Genomic DNA, 24910 nt, shown 5'->3' on the forward strand with positions numbered 1-24910 from the left:
TGTGTGTGTGTGTGTGTGTGTGTGTGTGTGTGTGTGTGTGTGTGTGTGTGTGTGTGTGTGTGTGTGTGTTAGCAGCAGGCCCCAGAGCAGAGGGCTGCTGTTCAACAAGACTCTGTCATCCAGAACAGAACATCTCCAGGCCTGTTGACATGGCAGACTTGTCCGACTAGACTAGAGACCAGTCACTGGGCTTATCTCCACTCGCTCTCCCTTCACTGCTACCGGGAAACACAACACAACCCGCCCCGGAGAAAACAGACAGAGGAGGAGAAACAAGACGAGTGCAACACTTTATCAAGCCAGGGGAGAGAGAGAGGGGAGTCGCATGCCGTGGAAAACAAGGCACAAACAGTTTAAGCTGAACAAACAAACAGGGGCTGATTGGATTGTGGCCTGCCGGCGGTACGGCTGCAGGAGATGGCAGCGGAGGGCCTGACACGACGCAGCAAACTATTGACACCGCATTGCCGTTATGTAAGTGGATTCAGGATAGAACAGAGGCTTCCTTGGAGGGGCTGGCGGGATGAAGAGGGGGATACAACACTCCACACAGTTCCCGAATGCAGAAGTGGATGGACTTTCATGAAAGCGAGCAAAGTGTGACCTGGGATCGTTGGAGCAAAGGAACTGGAATCTCGTTGAAGTCGTTCACTGGATCAAACAGTAAAACAGACGCACGAATGTCATCTGCATACAAAGTGTGTTGTGTATTCTGTACCCCAAAATGGTCCAATTAGTCTGACGCAGGACCAAAGCCTCTGTCTGGTTGTATGCTGTATCCTTCTATTGATTCCCCTAAATGAAGTGACTTGCTAGCAGGAGTAGCAAGATTCGTCTCCCTTTCATAAAAGGTCATGCAGAACAGTAATGCACCAGTGGCTTCAACAATATCTGGCAGTGGTTCCCTTATCACCCCCAGCTCCACAAAGCCCATCCCAACACAATACAGGGGGATTCGCCTGCACTCTGCTTGACTGGCTCCTCAGAAAATAAACCATTACTGGAAAATAACGGCACCTTTAGACGGGAGTTACAGAAACAAGGGTCGGAGGGTCGGAGGACACAGAAGCGTGGAGCGGAGAGCTCGACTAAGGCCCAACAAACAAGAGGTAAACAAGAGTCAGTGAGTCGGTGAATCCGCATCGGAGGGAGGGGAGAGAGAGTTCACACAGATAAATCATGCCATTATCTCATACTGGGAATAAATAGCTGTGGAATCAGAGGATAGTGTTTTTCTATGGTTGTTGATGATGTAGGGACACCGCACGCACGCACACACACACACACACACACACACACACACACACACACACACACACACACACACACACACACACACACACACACACACACACACACACACACACACACACACACACACACACACACACACACACACGCACGACACACACGCGCACACACACACACACACACACACACACACACACACACACACACACACACACACACACACACACACACACACACACACACACACACACACACACACACACACACACACACACACACACACACACACACACACACACACACACACACACACACACAGACACGCAGACACACACACACACAGACACGCAGACACACACACGCACACACACACACACACACACACACACACACACACACACACACACACACACACACACACACACACACACACACACACACACACACACACACACACACACACACACACACACACGCGCACACACACGCAGACACACGCAGACACACACACACACACGCAGACACACACACGCAGACACACACACACACACACACACACACACACACACACACACACACACACACACACACACACACACACACACACACACACACACACACACACACACACACACACACACACACACACACACACACAGACACACACACACACACACACAGACACGCAGACACACACGCGCACACACACACACACACACACACACACACACACACACACACACACACACACACACACACACACACACACACACACACACACACACACACACACACACACACACACACACACACACACACACACACACACACACACACACACACACACACACACACACACACACACACACACACACACACCTGAGCAGTAGAGGAGAGGGAGAGGATGTAGGAGTAATGAGCATTTTTATGTATGACTCAATAAATCAACAGAGTCTGCAAAGGTGGAGGGAGCGGTGGAGGGAGCGAGGGAGAGAGGGAGCAGTCCGTTGAGAATCTGCTTCAGCCACAGGACAGAGAGGAGAGCTAACCAGCAGAACAATGGGCTTCTGTGTGCTGCTCTGGTCTGCGCTGCTTCCTCCGTCTAGTGCCACGACTCACTATCAACAGAGCTAGAGTCTCTCTCTCTCTATTTCCACATCCGTTTCACACTCTCTCTTTCTACGTCTGTTTCTTCCTCTCCATCTTCATCCCCCCTCTCTCTTACTCAGTGATTCTCTCTCTAGGAATTCCTTTCATTTCACTCACATCAATCTCACTATCAACTTCTTTCTTCTTTCTTTCTTCCCTTCTTTCTCTGTCCTTGTTTATTGATCCACAACCAATGGAAATGATTTCAGGGTTATTTGCCTTCCCCTTGCATCTATTTGGCCTGTGCCTGTAGACAATTATGCTTCCCCAGCCCCAGACCCAGGGGCTAATAACGAAGGACAAATAGAATCATATGTGTAAACTTCTCCTTCTGATGAAAATGTATATTAACTTTCTGCCACTGTAAACAGAGCCGGCATAGCTCAGCCCTCCCCAGTGAATTGTAAGACGAACTCAGGCATTGCTACCCCAGGAAGCTGTGCACTTATAGGGGAAAGGAGGGGTAGAAAATATGGAATCCTGCCCCATTGTGTAACCTCACACTTATTTTTCCAGCTCGGGAGAGAGACATAACATGGGTCTGCTCAGCCCATCAGCGGGGAGGAGGGGGGGAGAGAGAGAAGAGAGAGAGAGAGAGAGACAGAAGAGAGAGAGAAGAGAGAGAGAGACAGAAGAGAGAGAGAGAGAAGAGAGAGAGAAGAGAGAGAAGAGAGAGAGACAGAAGAGAGAGAGAAGAGAGAGAAGAGAGAGAGACAGAGAGAGAGAAGAGAGAGAGAAGAGAGAGAGAGAAGAGAGAGAGAGACAGAAGAGAGAGAGAGAAGAGAGAGAGAGAAGAGAGAGAAGAGAGAGAGAGAAGAGAGAGAGAAGAGAGAGAGAGCGAGAGAGAGAGAGACAGAAGAGAGAGAGAGAAGAGATAGAGAAGAGAGAGAAGAGAGAGAGAAGAGAGAGAGAGCGAGAGAGAGAGAGACAGAAGAGAGAGAGAGAGAGAAGAGATAGAGAAGAGAGAGAAGAGAGAGAGTACTCCATTCGGTCTATCCGCCCTGGCGGAGAGAGAAACAGTGCCAGCAATAACACACCAAGCAGAGCGAGCCTGCCATCGTTCACTGCAAACACAAACATTCATACACATCCCACCTCCTGCAGATACTGTCATGGATATTCTGTGCAAATACAAGGAAACCTTGTCTATGGAGCGAGCATAATAGTTTACAGTTTGCCAGCAACCTGTGAGGTGAACTTATACACCGCATAAAATACACCGCTGGGAGCGAGTCAGAGAACCACCTACAAAACACCTGACATCGTCTCGATGCATCTCTTCCTTGTTTCTTCCCTTATGAAATTCTATTTATCCCGCTTCTCTTCTGGTGGCTAAAGCCTTCACTTTCAACTGCAGTATATCACTGGCTTTTAGATAAGGTGACTCACGGGCCATTCACAGCTCTTTTATCTTTATCTGCTCGTCTTAGGGACGTCCTTTACAGCCGAAACACCCGAAGAGACTGCCTTTCACTTACACCCGAGCGAGGTGCGTGGGGAGAGAGTGTATGTGTGAGTGTGTGCTCGTGTGTGTGTGTGTATGTGTGAGTGTGTGCTCGTGTGTGTGTGTATGTGTGTGTATGTGCGTGTGTGTGTGTATGTGTGTGTGTGTGTGTGTGTGTGTGTGTGTGTGTGTGTGTGTGTGCGTGCGTGCGTGCGTGCGTGCGTGCGTGCGTGCGTGCGTGCGTGCGTGCGTGCGTGCGTGCGTGCGTGTGTGTGTGTGTGTGTGTGTGCCTGCACCCCGCCCCTTCTTAACGGTTCAGGCACACACTTGATTCGCTTGATTCCCCTTTCAAGTGATTATGATCCATCTCCCTTTTCACAGTTCCAGACGGCTGAACGTCACACAGTTGGAAGAATACCTACGATTAAACGTTGCATTAAAAGCATCTACAGTTCATTGAGAGCAGGGCCGACCAGTGGAAAAAGACAAGCACTCTGGAAAACTGAGCTTGGTGGGCAATGGATTGTAGCTAAAAACGTATGTGTTTCTGAGCGCTAGGGGAAGGCAGAACGATGTTGTTTTCCACCATCGGCGTTCTGTTGGTGTCTGTCTTTAGTGATCTAAGAGGCCGGAGGCTATGAGCTTTCTGACTACGGCACAGGAGAGCAGGGAACCTTTCAAAGGCATCGACAGAAGATCATACATTTGTGCAGGATGTCAATACCAAAACATGTGCCTAAAATGATAAGCACACACACACACGCACGCACACACACACACACAAAAGTGCACATACAGACATGCGGACACGCACACACACACACGCACACACACACGCACGCACACACACACACACAAAAGTGCACGTACAGGCATGCGGACACGCACACACACACACAAAAGTGCACGTACAGGCATGCGGACACGCACACACACACACAAAAGTGCACGTACAGGCATGCGGACACGCACACACACGCACGCACACACACACACACACAAAAGTGCACGTACAGGCATGCGGACACGCACACACACACACAAAAGTGCACGTACAGGCATGCGGACACGCACACACACGCACGCACACACACACACACACAAAAGTGCACGTACAGGCATGCGGACACGCACACACACACTCCACTGCCAAAAACCTTGAGTCATAAAAGGACTGTAAACAAAATCCTATTGAAATGAAAATAGGCAATATGAGAGTAAAGCTTCACCACATCCAACTCATTATTACCAATGCTAAAAACCGGCCTGGGCCCATATCTGAATGTGTTATAAACTAACTATCCTTGAGCTTGTTTGTGTGTCTAATCTCACCCATTAACGCCCATCATTACCAAATCACATTGATGCACCACTAGTGCTTATCGACCACGGGTGACTTAACCAGCGATCACATACGGCCTACGATTGACAACGGCATCTTGCAAAGGTAGACTGAGGCCTTGTCTCTTCCCTTCCACAGCAATGGAGCTTTCAGATAACTGAGATAATCAGCTCCAGTGTGCTTTGCTGTAGCCAGTTGATCACACCCCCTCGGAGGCTCTCGTGCTGCAGGTCAATAGAGTGGGTCTGGCCCTGGCTGGGGCTCAGGTTGGGTGGTAAGTGTTGCCTCCGGGGTCGATTAAATGCCACTCTGACCTTAGTTGTAAATGAAAACCTTAATGACTGCATGGCTAGCCCAATAGCCATTGGGCTGAGTGTGGCGCTAGGCTAGTGCTGTGCATGGGCTGGGATAGAGAGCACACACAGCAGTTGTATTGGGCTAGGCTGTTTCTCATGTTGCAAGGAGGAATGAAGCAGTCCTGAACAAAGAACAAGGAACAAATTCACATGATAACACTTTGCACGGATTCCCTCAGCACACCTTCACCTAGGTGACCAGAAAGTAGTTGTTTTCTGTTCCATTACCTGGGTCCTGTGTTGTCATCAGCCTCTATGGGAAGAGCCTCCGGCCCATCCGAGATGCTAGGGTGATGGATCTCCGGGGCCCAATCTCAATGAACGCCCGGTTCCCCCAAAGATCACTGAAGTTAATGGCCACTACATCTAGCCGTGGAGGGCCAATGCATCTCCGTCAACTGTTTCCCTGCTTATGGAGTTACGCTTTCAACACCACCTTCTCTTCACGTACCATCCCCAGCACTCTATCTCATCCAGTTGTCTTGTGCATATTCCAATTACTCCGTGTGTCTGACCTTTAAGTGAGCTGCGATAGATACAGTTATCTTCTCCTCTCTGACACGCCGCGTCTATCAATCAGCGTCTTGCCTGCCTGCCTGCCTGCCCGCCTGCCCGCGGTGGAGGGAGGCTGGGAAGTGGAGGAAGGCAGGGAGGGGGAGAGGAGGAAAGGAGCTAAGGCTCTGGCAGCGCTATCACCACACCGCTCTGACTACAGGAGAGTTGTGTACGGCTAAGGTGGGAAGTGAGATGAGCACAAGCCCCATAGATAAAGACGTACACACACACACGCCAGTGAACACATCTGAAGGCATAGACATAAGCAGTCACAGATGGTCACACACAAACACACACGGGCGCATACAAACACACACGCACACACACACACACACACACACACACACACACACACACACACACGCACACGCACACGCACACGCACACGCACACACACACACACACACACACACACACACACACACACACACACACACACACACACACACACACGCACACGCACACGCACACGCACACGCACACGCACACGCACACGCACACACACAGTGGTGAAAAAACAACATGAAATATATTTGTTTCAGACCACTACCTGGCTGACTATACCCTTGCTTCCATAAACAAACGCCCCTTTTCACCGGCATCCTATAACACGCTTATAAGAATAACCTCCAAGCGTGAAAAAAGTCATACTTCTTTAGTTTCATTCTTTTCCTCCCCTTTCCAAAGGGTCTAATCTACATCTTTCATTGAATCAAGAATGGAAATTCCGAAGAAAACGCTTCTTTTTCAATTTCATGCTGAAGTAGCTCAAGTTAGTGGATGTAATTTCTCCTAACAAGAAAATGTATCACTGTGTCGCTCACTTAGTGTGTCCATGTGAGAAGCGGGGGATTTTTTTTTGCATTTTCTATTTTTTTTTAGGCTTTGATAAATGTGCCAAAAGCATGATCACTCCCTCCACAGCACTCCACACAAGGCCGGCACAATTACACTGGTGATTTAAAAAAAAATTCTGACTTGAATCTACATCAAAAGGAAATGACAGATAATTTATAGCGAAGGAAGGAGCTACTGCATAGAAGTAGATCAAGCGGAAGGACGGGGAGGGGGGGGGGGTGATTTCATACTGTAAGAGTGTCAAATCCTCAACATTGTTCAGATGATCCTACATTGTATATCATTGGTGTTATTGAACCTATAACGCAGTTAAAGTTCGTACCGGAAGTGATAAACATGCTGCTATGTTGAAGTATGAAATTTAGGAAATCAACTGTGGACGATAAAAACTTGTACCGAATAAGCAATATTTCTGCACTCTAACAACATTGACAGAAGCCCATACCTCGTTTGGGGTAAAAAAAAAAAAAAGAAGAAAAGTGACATTTGATGATGATCATTTTCATAGGGAATCGGATGATGAAGTCCAAACAGGTGAAAGTGAATGCATAAAGCAACAATCCCACGCATGGCCAAGTCACTCAGCTAATGTATATTTATCATGTAAACCTCTGATAAATGCATATGCAGAAACAATCAAATCGTCCCATTTTCCATTGGTGCCTCGTGCACAAAGACTCAAGCGTGAAACCCAATATCAGCTTAGTGTCAACTCGAGCTTGAAGCGCTGCTGCGCATACCACAAAGCACGTTCTGCGTATGCTCATAGACTTCCCTTATCAGGCTGAAACAACGAAGCAGCTTCCCACTGCTATCACTGATCAATTCAACCCCAGTGAAGTTGTCCCAGTGCGGGTAAATAACCAGTGGTTATGGGCCTTGATGAGGACTGGCGGGCTGCAGGGGATGGGGGACAGAGTGCAGCTTCATTTAGAGGGTCTGTCTGGTCTTTCTTTTGCTGTTGGTCTTCTACTCTTACCTCCACATGCCCTCCCTTAAACTGGACGAGAGGAGATGGGAGAGACACCCAGAATGGCTGATGAAGTGATGAAGACATCCGAGCCAGAATGACAGGAGAGGAAATGGAACGGGAACGTCTGCAGCTAAGGCCTCTGGACCAATAAGGGGAGCTTCAAACGAAAGCCCGCTAGTGAGAAAGGCAGACCGTAAAGCCAGAGCTAAGTGACATGTATGTCTGTTTGAAAAAGCCTCTTGTGTATTTGGTCCAGGTGAGGCCCGGGGTTATTTACTGGGTTTGTTAGAGAGGCCTGAAGAGGAGAAGAGCAGCCGGCTGAGAGAGGGAAAAAGGCCCCTACTACATATGTATACAGCGTTGGTTGGGAGGCTGTGGGTGGAGGATGAGCATCCCTTCCCTTAAGCAGGCTTCCAGCCACAGCTTTCAGGGGGGAACAGACCATTCACATATTCAGGAGGAAGATTCTGTTTGGAGTCACCTGATAGTGTTCGTGTATAAGAAGCAGAGAGTGCTAGCTGACATCTGGTGTTTGGTCAATGGACGGCGGAAGCAGTTGGGGTTAAGAAAAGGACGAAGGACCGCGGACACTGGAGCTGCCGACTTCTAGTCATCCCATTTCATCAGATTTTAATATTTGTTCCAGGAGGGAAGGAAAAACAACAACTGCAAGGCAGGCGTTTCGGACGCTGATTTGAGACTCTTCGTGACGAAAGCGGAGAGAAACTGTAATACCCGACATGCTTGTTAAATTCACAACGCTCCAAAGCTGCCTTCTAGCAAATCCTGCCTCTTGGTTGTCAGCTTAAGACGTGGGACATATGCATATGTGTTATTTTTAAGCTCTGTTAAATGGATAGCGGCGTCGCAGGCTATCAAACGTCTAAGCCACTTGCTTTGGGGAATCGCTTGCGTAATGCAAGCAGCAACGCCATCGTCTCTACGACTGCATCCTTAAGGACGTTCTCCCCCCCCTAAAGCAAACTCTACATCACGAACCCAGGCATTATGCACCTTCAGTGACTGGCCCCTCACACCTCTCCGTATTAACGACCTGCTAGTCTATTTTTAGTCAATGACAGGGGAGTGGGCAACAAACAATGACAGAATGCCTGTTTCAATACAATTATTGTTGAGGGGTGAAAAATCTGAGATGCATTCTTAGAGAGACGAAAAAAGGCCATCTGCAAATAAATTATTGTTGGGCATTGAGCTGTAGCAATAGCCGGGGGCTTTACGGATCCAGGACTATGGATCGAGCACTATTTATTTCCCGGTCGTAGGGAGCGGAGCAGTGCGGTTTAGGAGGCATAAAAGGAAATGAGTTGTGAAGTGGCCATTGATCCTGACCTGCACTGGCTGGCTGGGTCTTATTTATAAAGAGAGGTTAACCCTGGCTCTAATCACTGTCTCTAACCCACAGCAGTCCTAGCAGCACTCTAGCACTATGGAGTGAGATGAATGCTGTGCTACTACTACATTGGATGTAGCCTACACTAACTCTCATCTTGCTAATGCTAAGTACCATAACATCCCATAATAATATGGCGCCTTCAGAAATATAACGCTAACTATTTTCTGGACCTCATCAACCACATGTTCTCTGAGAGTTCTCTGAGAGAGTGGCAGCTCGTCATGTGTGTGTGTGTGTGTGGGGGGGGGGCAGCGATACCGCCGGTGACACGGTGGACACACTCTCCTGCCGCCAGGTCCCCCCTCCTTCCCCTCCCCCCAGCCTGCTGTGTTCCACCTGTGGTGCATCTCAACCCACACAGCGCTCACACACACTACTCCCCTCACAATTGCACCCGGCTGCTCAAGCATAAAATGCTCATAAGTGTTTGTTTCCAGCAGATTTCTCTCCTCTCCCTTTCTCTCTCTCTCTCTCTCTCTCTCTCTCTCTCTCTCTCTCTCTCTCTCTCTCTCTCTCTCTCTCTCTCTCTCTCTCTCTCTCTCTCTCTCTCTCTCTCTCTCTCTCTCTCTCCTCTCTCTCTCTCCTCTCCCCCGCACCGCCATCCCCATTTCCCTCTCTATCTTCCTCGTCTCTCTTTCAAAGCCTTGCAGCTTGACATTTCCGTGGGTCTCAGGAGACCCGGGACGTGAAATGGAGTTACTGCGGGAGCCACACTGTAAATTCCACGAAGCCACATGTAACGTGTCTTAAACACAGATGGACACTCCAGGTTTAAAGCAGGAAAAAGAGAAGAAGAAGAAGAAGAAGCGAGGGGTGACTAGAAAGATAACGGAATAATACTCCTGTTTTGTCCGGGGAGGGGAGCAAACAGCAGCAACGTCGCCCTGCCTGTCATTCACATCCTCTATCTTGAGTGTCATCGACATAAGAGGGGAGACGGACAAACCTATATGTCAGGCTGTATGTGCTTAAGAGACCGTCTGGGAGATAGTAGTGAAATGTTAGAAATGAAATGTATGGCTATACCCACCATAAATAAGTGGGGCATGGAGCATGGAGGCAGGGGCCCTCCTTCGACTGTGGAAACTGTGATGGAGAGAGAGAGAGAGAGAGAGAGAGAGAGAGAGAGAGAGAGAGAGAGAGAGAGAGAGAGAGAGAGAGAGAGAGAGAGAGAGAGAGAGAGAGAGAGAGAGAGAGAGAGAGAGAGAGAAAAAAGAAATACGCAAGACACAAACTGTGGGTCCCTGTCAACTTTCCGCCTTTCAAACCGACACTCTTATCTCCATTTAGAACGATGACGACACATCTCTTTCAAACTGTTCATATTTCAAGAGGAAAGCCTTTGTCATAACCTGACTGAACGCATAGTGTAGTCTATAGTAGGCTGGTGGTGAGGTGTGTTATTTACACGCTCGAGTCGGGCCAGTCTTGGCCTGTAAAGATAAACCTTCTGAGGTTCTTTGTGTAAGAGTGCAAATGAGAGTCACCTCCCTCACCGGGCTCCAGAGGGGAGAAAACCAGGGTGATTAGGCCTTTCAATTACGCTCAAGGGCAATGCCCAGATTTGCATCTGAGGGGGGAGAATTCTTCTTTTTGTTTGTCCTAACGAGCTAAGATGGAGCAGATATATACAGCATCCAGCATCACATCACATTGACTTTTTAACGTATCACTGCCACCTCCACCTCCACCATTTTCCCTATAGGCAAAGACCCAGAATATGGATTGTGAAGAAAACAGAAGCCCTGGCAAGCTGTTGTGTACAAGCGTCTTCAGCCTGCATCCTCCTGACTGACAGTAATTAAAACTCCCAGTGGCCCCCTGCGCACGCGCACACGCACACACACACACACACACACACACACACACACACACACACACACACACACACACACACACACACACACACACACACACACACACACACACACACACACACACACACACACACACACACACACACACACACACACACACACAGAGGTCTGTTAGGTGCTGATGGGGGAGCTCTCTGTCATTAGTATTGTGGCAGGGGATAGAGAGTGTTTACTTGTGAGAACCAACAAGCCGAGGCCAGACACACTAAGTGGCTGTTTAAACTCTGTTCTCGGTAAGGAACGTGCTGATGTTCTCATAATGTATATAACACACATACGCATGTTCACAAACACAGTGGCACTGGAACAGCAGACGGAACCGCAGATGTGAAAAGACACTTTGTGTTGTTTTGTGTTACGGGGAGAGAATTTTTCTTTACAATTGGCTAAATAAACATATGGAAATGCACAACTTTAAATAGCTCAAACAAGAGTGATTTTATCTCAATAAAGCCATTAAATCCATTGAGAAAGGTTGGAATCCTTCCCTTTGCAGAGCATCAGGTGCTGGTGACAGATAAACTGGTATGGGACTGCCAGGGGACTAAGAGCTGAGATGAATGGATCTGGCCTCCGTACATAACAGGACAGTTCATCTGAATAAAATACATATTCAGTCATCCATTCTCCTGATAAGGGCCATATAGATTATAGGCCACTGCAATCAACTAACCGCTCTGTTAAAGAACATTACGGTATGGATTCAGCAGATCAATGCAGAGCATCATGTATACTCATTTTGATCACATATTAATACATTTGTACGACCGCAGCCTTATAGATTGATTTAATTAAAGGGGGAAAATACATGAGAGCATTTCTGAGTGCTTTTATCATCATGGTTTTGCATAGTAATTAGGCTGTATGCAACATTTATGACTATGTGGCTACCTGGGCCTAACTGGCAAATTGCAATCAGATACACAGGACATCTAATCTACAATCTAAAATCAAATGAGGCCTATTTAGGGGAGACCTTGGGAATATGGTGATGAGAGGATGACATAATGTGTGCTTGAAATTCAATTGTGACATGGACGTATTTATTATTCAGGAAGAGGCCTACTACGTGGCAATGACTTTGACCTTTGCGATCCGCCTGTTTAGTGAAATGTTTCTGAATCACTTCATATTAATGCAAACGTAAGCGTGGAAATCATCTGAAGGCTATCTTGTTTTTTTGATCGGGGGAAGAATTTTTGTAATTCAAAAATAAATAAATGTACACATGTAAATCCCTATTTTTTCTCTCTCCCCTTCTTTTGGCCAAAAAGTTCAAAAGCTCTCGTGTTACATGCTGATTTGCGTCCTTCAAGGGAATCAACAGAAAAAAAAGAGGAAACGCTAAAATGGCATCTTTCTAATTATAGCTGTAGGTGGTGTGTTGCGATGACTGTGGAACAGCTGAACCCAAAGAGACAGTGGAGAATTAATCAGTGCTTATTAACCATCCTCTCTAGTACCATGATGAGAGAGGGGAGATTCTATCAGCTCCCTTTATGCCCACTGGAACACTCAATGTCATTCCAAATACTGTATGTCAGAAAATTAAACCCAGGCTCTCTTCAAAGTGCTGGAATACACTTAGATAAGCATTTGCATGTACATACAGTATAGTACAATCCATGCTGTAAGTAGGGATAAAAATCAGCACATGCCTAAATCACGTTAAAACACGCATACGCGCACGCAAGCACGCACGCACCCACGCACGCACGCACGCACACACACACACACACACACACACACACACCCCTTTATACCAATCCACTAACCACTCATTAACAACTGTAAGCTTATGCCAACCAATGCTAACCAAGGTATCCTCTCCATACAGACAGACCAGACCAGAGGGAGAGTGATGTGAGCCCAGAACAGGAAGTGTGTGAAGTTAACAGCACAGGGACTCTGTTTAAAAAGCCTCAGGAGACCTGTTAGCTGGACCACTCATTTCAATGTGTCTGTCTCTCCACAGAAATAAAGCTGCTCTTTACAGGAGAAGATTGTCACATCCCTCCACATTTCCCCTTCACAATGTGTCCATCTCAACGACTTAACTAGATACTTTATGCTTACGTTGCTCTTTCCCGCCGTGGCTCTCTTTTATGGCTTCGACTTCCTTTGTCAGTAAATGACTTTCTGACTAAAGTTAGAAGATCTGTTCTCGTTGCCTTAGGTGTGCGTTTTAGATTTAAGCAATTTAAGTGTTCGGGAAAAATTGTCCTTGTGAAATGATAGCATAATACATAATTATAATATAATAATCAGATATTTAAAATATGTATAATAGTACGCATGTAAAATGGCAGTGAAAAAAAATACAAAAATAGATGACTATTGTTTCTACTATTTTGACTTATTTGTAATAAATGTGTCCCAGCATCTCTACTCCACCACACTCCCGAGACTAGTGAATGAGAGCAGAGAGATTTACAGCCCTGTGCACACAGGGCCCTATAGCACGATATAGGCCTATGGTGAGATATACAGTGAGTATGTATCTGCAGTCCTCCACAGTAGGACAGGTTAAAACATAAAAGAATAATGAGAGAAGGAGAGAACTGACCCCAATCAGCCATCTGCAGGGAGAGAGACAGGCAGTGTGATGATGAATAGGGGGTGAGGCGATGGTGTCGTGATGCTGTTGTAATCACCAGCTGGAGCATCGGGGGTGGTGCAGGGCTGGGGCAGGGGGTTAGGCGGGGTGTAGGAGGGCCGGGGGAGGACTGCAGGACATGCTTCATTCTGCTACACTAGCTGCACCCCCCCTACCCCCCACCCACCCATCCACACACACACACACACACACACACACACACACACACGCGCACACGCACACACACACACACACACACACACACACACACACACACACACACACACACACACACACACACACACACACACACACACACACACACACACACACAACTTAACCACAGGGCTTCAGCTGCCTCCACCAGCATGTGTGTAAACACACACTAACATGGACACACACAGACGCAAACTTACACATGTAAAAATATAGAAACATCCTCAAAGCAACAAAAAAAACAGTTACAAGTAGACAACACACACAAACACACACAAACACAAACACACACAAACACACACAAACACACACTCGCAGGGTTCCATACACAGAAGCAACACGCATTGTTCCAAACCCACGGCGAGGGGCCCCCAAAGCACAGCCCGACCTCTACCGCTGCTCTTTTGGCAAACTGTCAAAGCCATCATTCTCCATGAAAAGACACGAGCACTTGACTCCTCTCCCCAACAGCGCCTGACTCTCACAGCTCCCACACAACAACCCCAGTCACATTTAAATATCCCACGGAAATCAATCAAATCAACACCATCAACAGAACATTTTTTATAAAAACACACTAAAAATTTACACACGCAAAAAAATGTATGAATTCTTTGTTAATTCCACAGGCCAAGATGAGCGACAAGCAGTCAGAACAGAGAGCATGCAGAAGTGTGTCCCAGTCAAAGGTTTGCCTCCCGGGGCTGTGGCAGAGTAGAGTGGACGGCTATAGAACCGAGTTAGGAGGCCCTCTGGTGGTTACAGCTGAGCCACGGCTCTCAAACCCACACACAGGGCGCACACACACAAACGGCAGTGCCAGCCGGCTTTGTACGCCGCTCCCTCTCTCACACACACACGCAAGCGCGCTCACATGGCCTCAGCCGAAGTGTGCTCTCAACACAGCACACACACACACACAAATATCAATAAAAACACACTAAAACACCAGCAACAACTACACAACCTCTTAGACGAGTAGTCCTCAACAGCAACATGTCCAAATCAAACACATAAATGCCCTATCAGTACGAGCCCTGCCCTATCAGTACGAGCCCTGCCCTATCAGTACGAGCCCTGCCCTATCAGTACGAGCCCTGTGCTAGCAGTTAAGAGCATGGTGACGTGCAGGAGAAACACAACTTACCTGCTGTTGTTGGAGATGCAGCAGCCCGACTGTGCTTACTTCGCTGCTCGTGTCACCGCTTGATCTTCCATCTCTACTGCCAGCATCTAATTGGCTGCATAGGCTGCTCAGGCTGCTCATTCCATTTTGACTCATTGAACTGTTGCTTATTGTCTCTGTGGCCGACTCCTGCATCATGACTTAAAACCTAGAAGTGATTAAGAGGCACCAGTTAAGGCTCTTGTTACAACCCTTTTCTTCTCTTTTCATTTCCCCCCCCCCCCTTTTTTTCTTCTTCTTTTTTTTTGAAAGCTTCCATTATTACCTCTGCAAATGAAAGCATTTAAGAGGGGGAGGGAGGGGGGTGACGCAGGAGGAATCATGCATTCATTGTGTAAATGAAGCAATACAAAGAGATGCACATCTTCTCGGTCTCTTTGTAAAGGAGGGTCGAGTCTAAACGTGGTAAGTGTTTTAATAACTAGAATTTAGGAACAAATAGGGCCTCTGCTGCACTACGCCCATGTTGGGAATATGTGTGTATAGGACACATTTATGATTGTATATATATATTTTTTAAATAATACAGAAATACTTTTTCTAACGGACGTAAAAAATATATAGTCAGACACACACATGCCCACACACGTACACTTATTTGATTTTTTACGTGATCACTCACTCCTTGATATACCCTCACCCTGTCTAGGCACACACAGACCCTCCTAAACTATTCCCCGTCTTGATTCTGTCAGGATTTTAGTGCGAGTCTCGCATGAACAAAGTTGCCTAATGACGCACAGCTAATCATGCAAAATTAAAATGTGGTAGAGGAGGTGGGAGGGGAGGAGGAGGTGGGAGGGGAGGTCCAAATCACATGGTATCACCCGGTGATAAATGATATAATAGGCTTCTTCTCCCTTAGCTGTGTCTAAATAAAATGTGCCTCCGAGGCTTCCATAGAGAAAAAGCTCATATGTCACATATTGGCTCAATGTTTTTTCTCTTTCTTTTTTAATCAAACCTCAAATATTCATTTATTTTGGTGACATTTAAAACATATACTGCTGTTCTCCACGGGACACAATTAAACTGGTCCATGGGCAAATAAATGTAAGATATTGAACTAATTTCACTAGCATCTATTAGATATGAAAAGCCGAGACGAAGGAGAGAAAAGAAGCAAAAAAAATCACGAATATTACTAATGATTGTGGTAATGTAATCCATTAAAAAAAAAAAAAAAAACATTTTCCCTGCATAAATGCTTTGTACCTTGGTTGGAGCAATGAGGAGTCCTGCCCAGGATCAGTGGAAATCCTCACAATAAATAAAATAAGTCGAATCACAGTGACTGACCCAACACAACACACTGTTCGAGGTGTGTTCTGCATCTCTAATACCACTCTGATGGGGCTTCTCTATTTGACAGCCTCTCCATAATTAGCATATTCATTAAGGTAGTACCTAATAATTCAAATGTATAATTTTGGGGGATTCATATTTCAGTTTCCCTTCAATAAAATATCATGTCTATACCATTAATATAGTCTGTATGCATTAATGATATTTCAAAACGTTATATATGGTTATTCATATTCAAATAATAGCCTTTCTTATATCTGTGGTGGTACAGTACAGCCCTCCTCCCTTCTTAAATTAAATACACCAATTGTGTCACATGCATAGGCTGAGCAACTAATACTACGTTTTGATTCAAAGCATCCTGTAGCATGACTGATTTTGAACTGAGAGATAATGCTGGTAATGAAATGCTAAACACACTCACTCACTCACTCACTCACTCACTCACTCACTCACTCACTCACTCACTCACTCACTCACTCACTCACATATATACATGCATGCCCGTGCACAAACGCACGTGCTCATGCACAGTGCACACACATACAGACACAAACATGCACAAGCACACACACAAACAAACAAACAAACACACACACACACACACACACACATGACCTGACACTCTAACAGCATGATACTCTAACAGCACCTAATGTTTCTTCATTAACTAACATGTCTCCCTCATCATCATGCAGCAAACACACAACACCGGTCATCTCTATCTGGTGGGGATACAGATTTCCTCTGTTATCCTGTCAATAACAGGACACAGACATGTTCAAATGCCCCCAAACTGACTACTGAGGTTGCATGGTGGGGTGTCATTTGAGATTTGCCCATAGACTGTATACCACTCTCTTTCTTGAGTCAAAACACAGATCCCATCTCCATGTATGATACAATGAGCTCCAAAAGAATTGGGACAGTGAATTTTGTTGCTATTTTGGCTCTGTACACCCAGCACTTTGGATTTTAAATGTACAATGACTACGCGGTGAAAGTGCAGACTGTCAGATTTAATTTGAGGGTATTTTCATCCATATCGGGTGAACTGTTTAGAAATTACAGCACTTCTTGTACATAGTCCCCCAATTTTAGGGAAGCAAAAGCAAATTCACTTATATGTGTATTAAAGTAGTCGAAAGTTGGTCCCATATTCCTTGGATACATCAAGCATGTGGGATGCATTTGTTGTTTGTTTTGGTTGTGATTCAGATTATTTTGTGCTCAAATAGAAATTAATGGTCAATCATGTATTGTGTCATTTTGGAGTCACTTTTATTGTTAATAAGAATAGAATACGTTTCTAAACACTTCGACATTGATGTGGATGCTACCATGATTACAGATAGTCCTGAATGAATCATGAATAATGACGAGAGATGAGCAGGTCTTGGGGTTATGATATTTGTGTGTCACTGTATCATTTCAAATTCAAAGTACTGGAGTACAGAGCCAAACAAAACATCATGCGTCCACGTCCCAATACCTTTGGAGCTCACTGCATATGAAACAGCATCACTCTAGTCTTCGAGAGCCTGATAACTATTTCAGACACCAAACGTGACCACCAACTCTGACGCCAATTTGTTACCAATGCACAGTTGGGGTAACAAAACAGATTCTGCATCTAACATAACCGCACTTTCACGTGAGTAAATGCCATTCGAATGACTGGGCCAGGCTGTGTAACTGTGTGATGAGGGGCAGACCCAGCCACAAAGCCAGCGAACAGCAGACAGTCTTTAAAGGATGTCCAGGGTGCAGGATAAACAGGATACGGGGCAGAACAAACAGGAGCAGGAGTTACACAGAGCAGGGTGACAGCTGCTCCGGCCACAGTAAATAAGCAGTGAACAAGACGTGCTTATGAACAAACACTGCCTGTTAAAACAGGGCAGAGCTACATTAGTGGTGAGAGAGAGACAGAGGGAGGGAGAGAAGGAGGGGGGGCAGTGAGAGACAGAAAAGAAGAGAGCCTGAGAGGGGGGGGGAGAAGAGAGCGTGATAAATAAAGAGAGAGAGAAAGAGATGGAGACAGAGAGAGAGAAAGAGAGAGATAGAGATTTCGAAACAGCATATTTGTACATCGTTACAACACTGTATATATATACATTATATGACATCTTTATTCTTTTGGAACTTCTGTGAGTGTAATGTTTCCTGTTAATTTTTATTGTTTATTTCACGTATGTATATTATTTACTTCACTTGCTTTGGCAATGTTAACATGTTTCCCATGCCAATAAAGCTACTTGAATTGAATTGAAAGAGAGAGAGAAAGAGAGAGAAAGAGAGAGAGAGAGAGAAAGAGAGAGAGAGAGAGAGAGAGAGAGAGAGGACATAGTGAGAGGGTAAGATTGGCATAATGTGTGACACCCAAACCAGTGATGAATCTCAGCCCAAGAAACACAAAGCAGCAGCCGAGATCAGGCGACTAATAAGTATTCAAATTAGGCATACATTTTACATGCCCAATGTTTAAAATATTCAGAGAAACACTGCCTGATTGCCTTTACTAGGGTTTTATGAACATTCTAATGGAGATTTTTTTGGGGGAAGGGCAATGGATGCGAGGAAAACTTGAAGATATATGAGGGAAAAATAAGGATATTTTAATGACATTTAATACAATGAGAAGCGTTACCTAACTCAACTTAAAATTGGGGATTTTTAAATGAAACCAGTTAGATGTTTATTAACCCACAAGACAGGTTCTATTTACTATATGTAATATACTTGAAAATTATTAGTACATTTAAAAAAAATACAGATTTGGAATGAGAAATTTGGTTAAGAGAAAGAAACCTCTCTCACCTATCAAATGCTGCTTAAACGATAAACAAGGGAGAATCATATTGTCATTTAAAATCAAGGAAATGCAAAATATTAATACAATATCCATCTTAATCATGACAACGGTATAGTTTCTCCCTCAACAAAAATCTGTGCATGTGTCTAACCGATGATAATGATAATGCAGATATATGCTAATCATATTCCGAGAGATCAGATGGTGCTTTAACCTTAATGACAGCGGTGAGACAAATTAATTAGCCATCTAAAGGCAGCATTCAAATCTGCCAATTAGAATGTCAATTAGATCCACCCTGGCTGCAGACCACAGAGAGAGGATCTGACTATAGCGGTGACTGGGTGACTGGCAGTGTCAGGGCTCACTGTACACATTGAGAAAGATGGATAGTGACAACGCATGGCACCAGAGGGTAAGTGTGTATTGGTGTGTGTGTGTGTGCGTGCATTGGGCATACATGTGTGTATGTCCATCGCAGGTCTTCCCCCATGTTCTTCATCCCTCACGGGTACCAACCAGTCCGCCCTGGGATCAGATTGTCCTAGAAACAACTGGGCCGGAAGCATCCAGCCCTCCACCCTTAGTAACAATATTTACTGGACTAGCGCTATCCAGAGTCCATGGGCTATGGAGGAGTTGAACAGTGCATGAGTGAGTGAATAAGGCTCAGCAATGTCTGCCTCGTCGGTGTGTTTGACATCCCTTAAATTGGTAGTGTCCTGCATTTTAACATACCAGCTATTTGACGCCATTTTCTCAAGCCATAATCTTCCAATGAGAAGTGCCAGACCACATATTATATGAATCAGTTACACAGACACAGACTGTTATTACCAGCGTAATTCACTGGTAATACTATAGGTGTACAGCTAGGGAGGGAAAATAATAGTCATACAAAGTGTTTAAGGGGAGATGGTGAGAGAAAACTGAATTTTATCTGTCTGCGGTCAAAGATCACGGATGACTTCAACGTCCCTATTATGGGGTCTGATAGAATGAGAATCATTTCAGATGCAGTGCGAGAGACACATTATTTGCGAATGTTTAAAGTAACTTCTCTTTGTGTCTAATTCCCACTGTAACGGTACCTTGCTTTGCTATTCCTCTCGGGCTGAGTAAATGTTTGCTCATGAATCTTACGCCGTGCAAATCTGTCTTTTCCATCAGGTGAAGAATCCCAGACAGAATCCTGACTACGCATTCAGGGCTGAGGTTGTGAATTTGTAGTGAGACTACTGATGTGGGAGGACAGAGACAATTCACACACACATGCACACGCGCGCAGGCACGCACGCACGCATGCACGCAGGCACACACACACACACACACACACACACACACACACACACACACACACACACACACACACACACACACACACACACACACACACACCTTTCTCTAACAGCCCCTAATGTTTCCTCATTAACTAACATGTCTCCCTCTTCATCATGTACCAAACACACAACACTGGCCTTCTATCTAGATGTCCTGTGTTATACTGTCCCCTATTCGACACATAAAGGTCTCTATCTGCCCCAAAATTGAACTGCGGTGGCAGGGTGTCACATATGCTGCATGTTCAGCTATATAGTGCATGTTCCCTATATAGTGCACTGCTTCGTAGTGGACTTTGTAGTGCACTATAGGGAAAAGGGTGTCATTTGAGATTTGCCCAGGATTCAAATAGCCTGAGTGTTCAGGATTCCACTCTGCAGTGTCTGTCTGCAGTCAGGAACACGGATCCATTCTCCCTGTGCCTGCATGATACTGTATATGAAACTCCAGCCTAAAGAAGCCTGATGACTATTTCAGAAACCAAACGTGACCACTAACTCTGTGATCCAAGAAGTCTATTCATTATCAGTTCACAGTTCAGGTAGTTGGAATTCTTACATTCACTGGAAAAATAATACAAAAATTACATTTCACCGTCTGTTGGCTCCTTCAGTTCAGATCAAGTCAAGATATGGATACCACTTAAAATAATCACAAATGCTGTGCTCCAGTGAAATTAATTAATCATTGCCATAAGTTACAACACATTCAAAATAAAGAAGTGCCGGGCCCTGGCTGTGCTCAAATATTTAACACTTAAGATTGCTTAATAAATCAAAATGCCAGATATCACTGGCTCTGAGCTGGTACTTACAACATGATAACTCCAACCCTGAGTTGAAATAACAATCTAAAAAAAAGAAATAAAACAAGTTTTATTTCATTTGAATGTTTACCGCTCAGCTCGTTGCTTTACATAAACCCTTAAATATGACATAGATGCTTGTTTGTACTTGAGGTGTAATTCGCAAGCGAAGCTCTCGCTCCTCGCAGCCCAAGGAAGTCACTGTGGTTTATTGCTACCTCTCCCGGGGGCCCTAAGGAGTGAGACACGATCAGGGAGAGAACAGCCACTGGTAAAGTTCTGTTCAACACAGCTACACTATTGGAGATGAAGTATAGCCAAGCCAGAGCAGACCTTGCCGCTTCCGAAAACAAAAGCTTCCCTTTTTTGGCACTGAAGGGACACCATAAAGAGCATTAATGACTATTTCTAAAAAAAAAACTGTGTGTAATGGTAAGGGTTTCTCTTTCAGATAAAGGGATTTCAAAGTGACTCACAACGGAACGAGAAGATGAGATTGCTTTAGGGGAAGAAATCATATTTACAAAACCAGGGGTTGGAAAAATGAAAAAGGGATGGATATGAAGGAATAATAGACTTCTCTTTTTTAGGATGAACATGATTCTCTGAAACGGTATCACACGTCATTATTGGCATCACAATGAGACCTGTCTGGTGGCTCAGAAAACCTCAGGCATATTTCAATTCAGCATTTCAGCTGACGAGAAATAGTCGTTCCCAGTCATTCTGTGGAGAGATTGTTCAGAACTTAATTCTGTTCTGTTTACGTTAAGAAGACGAGACAGAAAGAGGGGGAGAGTACGCAAGTGTGTGTAAGTAAGTGTCTGGGAGCGTGTGTGTGTGTGTATTCTGCCAACGTAACCAAGGATGTCTGCACTGTACTAAATGTCCTAAAGTACATTTAAATAATTCATATTACACAGTGTTTTACTCTACAGTTTCATTCTCCATTAAGACAGTGTGCTTAAATATACAAAACAATGGCTAATGATTCCAGTTAATTATCCAAATGGTTAGAAATAACCTTAAATATGAAAATAAATCAATGATAATAAATAAAACGTTTTTTTTAAATTAAGTAAATAAATATTCAACTTGGTCTTTAATTATATCTGAGATTTCCTGGAGGTCAATGGAGATTTACACCTGTCTGTGTATGGAGAGTGTCTTCTCTCTCTATCTGCCTCTGGGTCTGTAATACACAGTAGCAGAGCATTGACGGGAGGAGGAGAATCTAAGTCCTTATGTGTGGTTAGTGAGTACCTTCTCCTCTTAAGCTCTTCCCATATCATTTACATTTTTACCCATCAAGCACCTCCTTCTGCGAGGAGGAGGAGGAGGTGGCACCAAAGTGGGCGACCACAAGCAGACAGTGACGAAAGCTCATCAAGCTAGGCCCTCGTTTGCATTTTGGGAAATTCCCATTAATTAACTTAGCCCACCTAATCACGAGTAATTTACCTATAAAAGAGAAGGCCCCATTGTCTGCTCCAATCATATCTACAGAGAGGACGCAGCAGCGTTGTGAAGCAGGGAAGAAAGAACTTTCACCGGTGGCTGGAAACCTGTACGTCCATCTATCTACCAGGGACTATTTACCCAACTCCTCAGACGCATATTTCATCTCTCATTGCATTGTTCTGATGTGATTATCTGTCGTTGACATGGTCTACTTTTGTTGCTGGGGCCCGAGATAAAAAACAAGCTGTGAGATGAGATGGACTTCCTGACTGACGCAAGCAACAAGAGAGGTGCCTGCGGCTCCTTCTGAGGGAAGGTGAGGGGGGGGGGGGGGGGACAGAGGAGCGAATGACGGCAAAGCGGACGGAGGGACAGCGGGCAGAGCTGCAGCGAGGAGAGAGGGATCCAGCCAGAGCGATACAGAGACATAGCTCATTGTGACGTTTCCAGTTATTTCTGGCTGATTAGGGTCATTATGTCCACGGCCTGATTTATGTTGTCATTCCCCCTCACCAGTCCTGCATCGATAGATCTTAATGAATTGGTAAATAAGGGTGAAGATTACACTTGACAAGGCCACAACATTTCTCATTCATACCGAGACAAGATTTATGTAACCAATTAGGTCCATAACGGGGAGATTGGTCGGGAGAAAAATCATATTTTCAGAAGAAATGACCAGTCTAACCCTGGACAAAACAGATAAAGGGGAGTCTTTAACAGTGGCTTAGTCACACACCAAACAGCCAGCGTGAGGTCTCCAAACGGATATCACTCCTGCCCCGCTCGGGATTTTAGGAATTGATTTAAAAAAGACTCCCCGCTATAGCTACCCACCCCACTACAGTACCAGCTACAGCTACTTTCCATTTGAAACACTGCCAGCTAATCACTATAGCGTCATCTGCATAACGTCTAAACCACAGATTATGGAATCAACAGATACAAAATTAAGCTCTCGCCCAACAAAGGATCCACTTTGATGTGCAAATGTCAATTCAAGGAGGTACTCCCCCCTCCCTCCATCTGCCCCCCCATAGAACAAAAAATACAAATCGATCGTTTCTACCGGAGACTTCACTTAATGTTTGATACGTCACGTCCATTGATGAATAATCGGCTTTTTTCCCCCTCAGTTATTTAATTTACACGTCCTACAATTCTAGGAATCAGTTGGCACCCTCTTTTGTCATTAGTAAAAATAAAAAAACGGATAAAAGCGCTGATCATCAATAGCCAACGACAGCCCGGGACGACCCAAAGGGCGGGAGTGAACAGAGGTGGAAAATTACAGCAAGGTGATACCGGAGCCTCCTCGTTTCTGCTCTCCCCTTCAAGCACATGCAAATGAGCGTGGCGCTGCTTAACTGCATCATTTATGTGGATAATAGCGGCATCATCATTACGGGACTCAAATTAAATTACATCACAATTAGCGTAACAAAGTGATTGGTTAAACTTTCAAAACAAATACCCAGTTCTGCTAATGAACAGTGCTAATTGGCCACCGTGCATTCTAAATCAAACATGTAGGTAAACATGTGTTTTACTGAAACAATTTCAAAATGCATTGTTTCTGAGAGACACAAAGAGAGAGAGAGAGAGATAGAAAAAGAAAGAAAGAAAAAGGAGACAGGAAAAAAGCTCCAAAACAGAATATTGCCAGGGGGATTTGTAAACTGAAATATAAAATGTGTAGCATTTAATTTTATTGCACTAAATAACCTATTATATTCAGGACTCTGGAGAACAATGTAAATTATCTGCCTTCAAAATGGAGTTGGGCCAATTCTCCACGTGAACTAATCACATAGCTCATTATGCATCTGGGTATTAAATTATGAAGAGGAAGCCTATCCGCATTCCAGCACAAAGACCTATGAAATGTTAATAATATGCTCACAACAGCCCAATACCATGCTTTACTCCATGTCATGAATATTTAAGTAAACAAATTATTCACCCG

At 45.0% G+C, this 24910-nt stretch overlaps 1 protein-coding gene across 17 annotated transcripts in view; it reads right to left on the reverse strand.

Moving 5' to 3' along the window:
* Window positions 1-24910, reverse strand: part of LOC123994671 (forkhead box protein P2-like) — a 118604-nt gene that overhangs the window by 53292 nt on the left and 40402 nt on the right. For 15 of the 17 annotated variants that reach the window (XM_046297565.1, XM_046297570.1, XM_046297568.1 and 12 more), the window contains one exon: window positions 15179-15365. The exons of 1 other annotated variant lie outside the window; for it this stretch is intronic. In XM_046297565.1, coding sequence (XP_046153521.1) covers window positions 15179-15355 — 177 coding nt within the window. In that variant the 5' untranslated portion in view covers window positions 15356-15365. Of the gene's footprint in view, window positions 1-5770; window positions 6190-15178; window positions 15366-24910 lie in introns of those variants that run through there. One more of the 17 variants, XM_046297567.1, reaches the window with a different exon arrangement.

Source organism: Oncorhynchus gorbuscha, linkage group LG14 (genome assembly GCF_021184085.1).
Source record: "Oncorhynchus gorbuscha isolate QuinsamMale2020 ecotype Even-year linkage group LG14, OgorEven_v1.0, whole genome shotgun sequence".
NCBI lineage: Eukaryota > Metazoa > Chordata > Actinopteri > Salmoniformes > Salmonidae > Oncorhynchus > Oncorhynchus gorbuscha.